The sequence below is a fragment of the Dipodomys ordii genome, unplaced genomic scaffold (genome assembly GCF_000151885.1).
Source record: "Dipodomys ordii isolate 6190 unplaced genomic scaffold, Dord_2.0 Scaffold9, whole genome shotgun sequence".
In the NCBI taxonomy this organism is placed as follows: Eukaryota; Metazoa; Chordata; class Mammalia; order Rodentia; family Heteromyidae; genus Dipodomys; species Dipodomys ordii.
In genome coordinates, this window is record NW_012267225.1 from 21,514,286 (window position 1) to 21,522,633 (window position 8,348).

An 8,348-nucleotide genomic window follows, 5' to 3' on the forward strand; every position below is an offset into this window, starting at 1 on the left:
CATCACAAATAAGTAAGAGTTCCTGTGAAAAGAGCTGTGCTCACTTTGAAAGATAATCTGTTCATGAGACTGTAAGCTTGTGTTTTTCGAACATGTTGTAGAGGATGGGTATGTGGATGTATGGCATTCTTGTAAAATAATGACTGTATTTTCAAAAAGGTATAGAGCCATTTCTCTTTGTTCTTTTGGTAGTTTAGACAGGATTCCTGCTTCTGAAGCTGGGAATCCTTTGCTGTAGTTGAGAAATATGCTAATGACTTTTTTCTTTTTGCAAAGTATCCTATATTTCTCAAATCTGATTTGAAGCTGTGCTTGTTTGACATTGTCTAATGTTTTCTTCTTTCTTTTACCCCCATTAGGGACAAGATCCATTGTGTAGCCCAGGAAATCCTCCAAACTTCCAGTTCTGCTTCAGCCTCCCACGTTCTGGGATTGTGGGTGTATGTAATCCTCCTACCCCTGTCTTTGATATAGCTTGACTTACACATATGCAAGCCCATCTCACATTGTTTTAAATAGAATCAATTGCCAATTTCAAAATACTTGGGATACTGGTTTAAAAATCTAGGTTTCAGGTTTCTTTAAAAAATAATCTAACAATGAAGAGCTGGAATTTCCAAAAGATAGATGGCCAAGACTGAAGAAACACCTAAAACCTCAAATACACTACAGTTGGGCCACTTTTTACCTCCCTCTAACACCATTTCAGGCCAGCTGCTGCTTATCACTTGTACCTTGAACTGTTCCACTTTCAGTACTTGCATCTATCCTTCAAAAGGAGGAGAGTTTCCAGGGCATTTCTTGGAAGAAAAAGTTAGTGTACACAGGACTAGGAAAGCTGATGTGGTTAGTGCTGTGGGAACATGTGGACCTGTGATATAGGCATAGAATAGGAGGGCACAGGTCTCCTGACATGGATGTTCCCAGATCCTTGGCAGGGTTGTACTAAGAGAGCAGGCTGCTGTATCTGAATGGAGCACAAAGGTTTAAGACAACACGTTTGTGGTGGGACATTCTACTGAAATGTTGCTGAAATGTTGGCTGGATGTGAGGGTCCTGGGACAATGACTTGGTAGATGGGGGTTGGGATATACGGAGTTCCAATTAGAAAAGATGGTGATATTATATTCCTCGTATCTGAATGTTGTCACATGTGCTTTCATTATTAAAAGTGTTCATATGGTCCTTGTGTTTTTGGGAACTTGCTTTATAAAGTAACCATAATCTTGTTCCTGATTATCTGGTTGTCAAGTTAGTTGATCCATCTACCCCATTCATTCATGCATTCATTCACTCACCCATTCATTCACTCATACATCCATTCTTCAAATACAGAATCTACTATGGTCATAGTTCAAGGAAGGTGAATAAGACGAAGTCACTAGTTCTTGCATTTTGTGTTAGTGCTCTGGATAGGAGAAATGGAAATGGAATGGAAAAGATATTTATTGGGAATAAGAAGTTGGGGCTTTTGCCTTATTTCGAACTTTCAACTGCTGGACCAACTAATTAACCCTTTGGGGACTCATTTTCTTCTGTGTAAAATAAAGTGAAATGATCCTTCCCTCTTTAAAAAAAATTTTTTTTACCAGTCCTGGGGCTTGAACTGTGTACCTGAGTGCTGTCCCTGAGCTTCTTTGGCCAAGGCTCGCACTCTACCACTTGAGCCACAGCTTCACTTCTGTATTTTTTTTCTTGTGTATGTGCGTGTGTATGGTTAATTGGACATAAGGGTTTCACATTTAGTTCGAACCATGACCCTCCGATCTCAGCCTCCTGAGTAGCTAGGATTACAGACATGAGCCATTAGTGCCCAGTTTGTAATCTGTATTTTGTCACCATGTGTTTACTTAGGAGTTCATATTTGAAGCATTAAAAATGAACCCACATTCTCAGCCTCTGATGGAAGAGGAAGAAGCTAGCATGAAAAACAGATGGTGCCATTGTCTCCAAGTCTGGGATGAGCTGCGGTCACTCAAAGAAGGAGGGCCTCGGAGAGAATACGGACAAGAGCTTGGTGCAGTTGGGGAAAGGGATTTATTATGTCTATATACAAGGAAGCATTTGCTGATGCTTTGTCAAAAACAGGTATAAGGGGACCAAAAACTATTCTAGCAGGGTTGAGCTTAAAGACTGGCAAGAGGACACAGACGGAAATGACAGCATTCAGGCTGCCTAATTATGCAGACCACGAGGGCAACGACACAGTGCAAGCCACACAGGACAGCTATATGCCATGGGAGAGCAGCTGCTCACTGGGACCGCAGGGAGGTTGGGAGGGCCGGACTACTGCTAGGAAAGGGTATTTAAAATCGCATAAATCCTCCATATCTTTTCCCCACCTCGGGCACTTCTTTGGAGTAACTTTCTCCTTCTTCCTCAGAAGGCAGGGACTCAGCGAAGCGCTTGAGGAAGCCCCCGTATCGTTTCTGGTAATCCATCCACCACTCAGGGCGGCCCACCCTTCTCATGAAGCCTCCGTAGCGTTTCTGCAGCTCCTTGGCATCATCTTCCAGCTGGGGGCTTCTCCGGAGGCCTCTCATGAAGCCCCCGTATCTCTTGCTCAGGTCCTCCTGGTTGTCACTGCTCTCCAGGTGGTGGTTCTCTTGCTCCGGGTTGTCTCCTGTTCCCAGCAGCTCTCTCAGCAGATCGGAGGAATTGGCCAGGGCATCCCCCTCTTCGGCATCCTTCTTCATGAAGCCGCCATACCTCTTGGCAAGGATTTCCCCTCCATTGCCCTCTTCCTCCGGCTCTGCAGGATAAAGCTCATCCATCTTCTTCATGAAACCTCCGTACCTCTTCATGAACCCCCCATACTTTTTGGCCAGCAAGTGGCCCTCATCCTGCTTGCTGCTTTCTGTGAGCGGGTGGGTGATTTCTTGAGGGAACTCAGATGTCTTGACCTGTAGGAGCTCCTTACAGGCCTCCCAGATTTTGAAAGAGGGCAGATGGCCTTCACATTCCAGCATGCAAGCCTGAAAGACAGTTGGAATTAATAAACCGTGGTAGGCAATAGGCTTGCTTTGATCGGTTGATGCCCAGTGAGGAAGGTCATCTACATCTTTTTTTTTTTTTAGGTTTTAGCAAGGGTTTATTTTTAGCATAACATAATTAAAATAGGGAGAAATGGAGAAAATCAATATTTCTGGCTCCCCACACAGGAAATTAGGGTTAAAAATCTCTTTTCACCTTACCATCATAACATTGCGCTCAAGAGGCAAATGGAGCAAATAAAAACTGGAAAAAGTAGGAGGATGAACTGAATCTAATTAGAAACTGCCTGCTGAATATACTGTGATATGTCAGAATTTTAGAAGATCCCTCCCAGTTCTAACTTGAGTTGGCTGTCTTCATAATGGTATTGTACTGATGATTTTCCCCTGCCAATACTATCATTTTGTTTGAGGTTTTTCTAACCAAAAGGGAGAAATGTTCTATTTACTTAATGCAGGATAGTTTCCTAATTGCACAAGTGTTGCTGATAAAATTAGTATTAATAGGATCCATCTGCTGGTGGTGTTACTATTTTATTACAACAGTAGTCAGTGTTCCTGCAAACATTTTCCATCTTTCAAGAAAGAAAGACATCCAAAACATTCAATTTAAATCTCATGAATTATTTGGATTCTTGTATATCGATTGGCCATAATTAGGGATGTTTTGTTTTTTCCTGGTTGATTAAAACACTCTGTGTTGTCTTGAATCAAATACATTTAATTAAGTCTTTACCTAATGTAAAGGTGAAAGCAGATAGGAAAATTATACACAAGTGAATGCATAAATTATCCATGCTGATTTTTCTGTTTGGCTACTGTAGAGCCAAAGTAGAGAAAAAGTCTTCCAATGGAAGTAGTATTAAAAATAAAGTAGGAATGGTTAGCTTTTATGAGTTCCCTTTATTATATAATTACATTCAAGGCATTGTGAGATTTAGGCTATAGATTCTTACAATGTTCTTCAGATATTTTTCTATTCAATAGATGGCTTATGTATGGGAAAAAGAGGACTAACATCATGTAAGCATTTATACAATCCACGCCATATTTCTCAACATTTAAGGGGTTCTGTTAGCTGTCTGAATCTACTTACAGAAAATGCATTGAAGCTCCTTGATTTAGCAAAGTGAGGCCTTTTCCTGCTATTTAAAAACATGCTGATATAATGAAATTAAATGTTCACACATTATTTTTCATCATGAATTAAATCATTTTATTCATGTAACAAAATCTTTAGGCTATACAGTAACCAGCTCTTAATGACTATTTAAGCTTTATGTCTGAGGAAACTAAATGTTTCTGTATATGAAAGTATTAAAAAGATAATCTAATTAAAATGATCCTGTTTTATTCCCAATAATATCTGGTTTAAGGTTTACAAGAGCATTAAAACTTAAGCTATTGAAGTGGAAATATTTCCATTTGAATGTATTGATGGACAGATTACCCAAAATTAATAATGAATATTTTGTGTACTTGTACCAAACGACTTTTAAATGTATGTGATTTGGTAGTCCTTCAAAAACAAATCATGGCAGATAACAAGAATAGCACATTCATACTAAAATGATGAGGTTACTGTATCATTCCTATCGCTAACTATATATCTGTAGTGATACTTGTCACAACTTGCTGTCTATGGTACAGGTAAGGTTATATGGTAAATTTGATCTGGACATTCGCCAAAGCTTGCTTTTGCATCTTTGGCTCTACCACAGTACTAAGCACAAGTGTCTGTCACATGGGAGAATCTTGGTAATAACTTGAATATTGATTTTTACCACACATCTTTGACTAAACACCCTTAGTTTGCCAGTGTGGGTGTGGGTGTGAGTATATGCATGTGCGTATGTGGGAACACGTGCACATTCCAGCAGAAATCCCCAAATCCCAGTCATTCTAGCAAAATGAGCTTTAACTAAATTTTTTGTGACTGAGAGAATAACATCCCTAAATATAAGATGTAAAATGAAACAAGTTGCTTAATCATTATTTAAAATGCTTTAAGAGATTTTAAAAAAAAATGATTGTTGGTTATTGTCTTTTTATAAATGCAAGTTGTATATAACCCCATGTATACTATCATCTTTGTTAAAAGAAAAGCTACTACACCAATGAGAATAGTGAGGAGAAGTTTGGGAAGAGCAACCTTTCTAGATGTCACCTTAAATTTTGTGAAATGATGAGTGGAGGTGAGAAAGGGAGTGAAAACAAAATTTTTGGTAACATCCAGGAAGGGTTGGCTGCCCCACAATGAACTCTGGGCACAGCCCATGCCTCCATACTGGAAAAGGAAACCCCACCTTTTTAAAGAAAGAAGTTGGTATTTTTAGAGCAGGTGGAAGTGCTCGTAGATTAAATTTTTAAAAAGTAGAACATGCATTGTTTATATAACATGTCAGTTATATTAATTACCAAATCACATCACTTAAGTAAGTGATGTGACTGCTATGACTTTGAGGCCAGGTTAGAACATTTAAAAAGTTATTCTAGAATTCACATAACCTTTATGTAGAAGGCAGAGAACTGTAAACCCTGAGGCTGAGCTATATGCTTGTCTAGCAGGGGCCAAAAGCCAGTGCATATGTAAATGGGCAGGGGAGTTTGGGGTCAGGACGTGGAATCTTTTCAGTTATTGTCTTCCCTGTGTATACATTTCTTGGCTCACAAGATCTATTCTTATGTGTGTAGCATTCATTTAATTTTTAGGGGTAGCTTAAAGCACATGACTTTCTCGGGAAAAAAATGAAACAGTTGAGTGAAAGGGGCTGTTCTTCCTATTTTAAACGGACCAAATTTTTTCCTCATAATTTAAGATAGGCCACATCACTATGTGTCTTCTATCAAAGCCCAAGTTAGCATACACAAATGGAAACAGATCAGGTAATTCAAATATTCAAATGAAACAGTTAAGCTGAAATATACACCTTGAATATTTTTTTTTTTGTAAAATCTGTTCCTTGCTGTTTCCTTCACAAGCATTGGCACAACATTGAATTTCTTTAAAGGTTCAAGTGGATCCAAAATCACCCTGGATAAATAAATTACTATTTACCAAGCTTGTTTCCCCTCCCCTCCTTTCTTGATTTTAAGGGTAATACAGAATTGCAACAAATTTCAATAGTAATGCAAAGGAATCATGTGGCGAGCAGGTTCCAAGGAAGCATCTAGAATTTCATATGCATAGACTCTGACTCAATTGAGCACCCTAGGTAATAATGCAAGAGCTCCCGGATTCGATTAGAATAACAGTCATTTTGTCATCAGCTTCCCTCCCTCCTGTTCCTTTCAATGTCATTTGCCTTTGCACCAATACCTTGTTTGTCTTTGGACCCTGGCCATCTCTCCTGGGCCCCTCTCATGGCCGAAAGAAACGGTTGCTTTTAGAAGCTATTAGAAAAGTGCAGTTGACATAAGACAGAAGCCGAATTCTGTCTTCAGTCGCCCGTGCAATCACTAAGAGCTTTCTCTCCTGTCTTCTGAGATTTCCCCGTCCTCCCTCTTGATCCCTTTTTTTCTATCCCTTTGCTGGGATAGAATCCCGGAGAGACCCCCCCCTCCCCCCAAGTTATAGGAACTACGAAATTCGGAGGGGAAAGATGGTGACGAAATGTCATTAATTTAAAAGGCACATTACTTGTGAGAGGGATAGTTGTGTGAGAAGCAACTATTCTTGGCTGGGATGTTAGAAATGGGGTGACCAGGCATCAGTCTCGGCGAGCATCCAGTGCTATCCGAGGTGCTGAAGAGAACACATCGTGTGTGGAGGCGGAGGAGGGTGGGGGTGGAGTGGAGCGGATACCTGAAGCTCCAAGGTTAAAAGGAACTAGATACGTGTTGGGCTATCCCTGCTCTTTACCTGTACCTAGATCGGTGCAGGTCCCCTCGGCTGAGAACCAGAGTGCAGAGTGTAGGCGGACCCCGGCCAGGCGTTCTGGGAACAGCCAGGACACCTGGGTCCCCAGGGTTGGCGCTGGGGGCTCCTCTGCCCGGGTGTGCGTGCGAGACCCAGAGATCCGACCCAGGTGGATCGTCCGAGGACTGACCAGAGACTCGCTCCTGCGCGCACCACTCACCAGGAAGTCGATGTCGCCGGGGCGCACTAGGTGGTAGCTGCACGTCGCGCAGTCCTGGGTGCATTCCGACTTCATGGAGGCCAGGAGGCCGGGACCCAGCGCCAGCAGCCAGGTGCAGAGGCTCAGGAGCCGCGCCATGGGCTACGCGGGGTAGAAGCAAGCGCGCTTGGAGCGTGTCCTGGGGGGGCGCAGCCCCCTGGGAGCGAGGGGCGCCTGGCTGCGACACCCCGGCCGCGGGAGGGGGGCGTCGAGCAAGACTCGTTAGGGATGCTTCTGCCTGAGCAACCGCTCGCAGCGCACCCCACCTTTCGGGGGGTGGGGGAGAGATTCGAGGATGGCCCAGAATCGCTCTCAATCGCCCCCAACGCGGGGTGACGGGGTGGGGAGCCTGTCCTCTTCCTGGGCGTCCGTTGCCGCGGGGGCAGAATTCCGGAACGAACGCCCGAGATCTACAGCCTGAGAACGGGCTCAGGTGGAGGCAGCGCCTGGAACAGGACCCCCCCCCCAAGGGGAACCGGGAGGAAGTTGGGGGCGCCCACCCATGCAACGAGCGCAGGCGAGGGTCCCCCCCAATCCTCGCAGCCAAGGCGAGTTCGAGGCCCGTGTCACTTACGTGGACGCTGTCGGGATGGAGCAGGCTGACGGGGGAAGCGGGTCTCGAGCACGAGTCTGGAAGGAAGAGAAAGGTGAGCGTGAGCCGGGCGGCGTCGGGGGGACCGCGAGCCCGCGGGGTGCGCGGGCAGGTGCGGACCTCACCGTCGCGGGCGCCGCGCGGGGCCGGGCTGCGGGGCTCTGAGCACCTGCCTCGTCGTCCCCGAGGCCAGCCACGACTCGAGCCACTTTATAATTAGCCCCAAACCGAAGGAGGCGCACGAGCCCCAATCGCCGGCGGGCTGCAGCTGACGCACGCCCTACGCCAGCCCGCGCCGACGCCTTCGCGGGAGGGGTCGGTCCCGGCGCCGCGCGCTCGCCCGGGGGCGGGGGGGGGGCTCGCCGCGTCGGTCCATGACGAACCCAAGGACGTTAGGAAGTTTGGGGGAGGCGTGGGAGGGGGGGAGGTCAAGCGTCCCCCACCCTCCCGCAGGAAGTCACTGATTGCACCCTGGGCTGGAGTGTGTGTGGGGGGGATAGACAGGTGGACTGGCTTAGATTGGCGGGGTGCGCCCGGAGCCCCTGGGATCGGGTGAGCCGGTCGCCTCTGCTTCGCCGCCCCAGGCGCCCCGGAGGCATTAAGAAGAACAGCCGAGCGGAACCTCGCGGGGTTCACCGTCTTCCG

General features: G+C 45.4%; 1 protein-coding gene across 2 annotated transcripts; it reads right to left on the minus strand.

The window, feature by feature from the left end:
• Positions 1 to 2,041: 2,041 nt before the first annotated feature.
• Penk (proenkephalin) lies at positions 2,042 to 7,885 on the minus strand. 2 transcript variants are annotated; one of them, XM_013009291.1, is made up of 4 exons: positions 7,824 to 7,885; positions 7,686 to 7,741; positions 7,073 to 7,213; positions 2,042 to 2,975 (listed from the first exon to the last, which is right to left on the minus strand). In XM_013009291.1, the coding sequence occupies exons 3-4, from the start codon at positions 7,208 to 7,210 to the stop codon at positions 2,307 to 2,309; spliced, it is 807 nt and encodes a 268-aa protein (XP_012864745.1). In that variant the 5' UTR covers positions 7,211 to 7,213; positions 7,686 to 7,741; positions 7,824 to 7,885; the 3' UTR covers positions 2,042 to 2,306. The 2 variants fall into 2 exon arrangements, with proteins under 2 accessions (XP_012864745.1, XP_012864746.1); XM_013009292.1 differs by having other exon boundaries at positions 7,829 to 7,877.
• Positions 7,886 to 8,348: the final 463 nt, after the last annotated feature.

Bases quoted from the DNA above. Each gene is read 5' to 3' on its own strand.
- Penk (XM_013009291.1), bottom strand. From the start codon at position 7,210: ATGGCGCGGCTCCTGAGCCTCTGCACCTGGCTGCTGGCGCTGGGTCCC. The intron at 2,976-7,072 runs GTGAGTGGTGCG...ACTGTCTTTCAG, and splicing joins CCGGCGACATCGACTTCCTG to GCTTGCATGCTGGAATGTGA.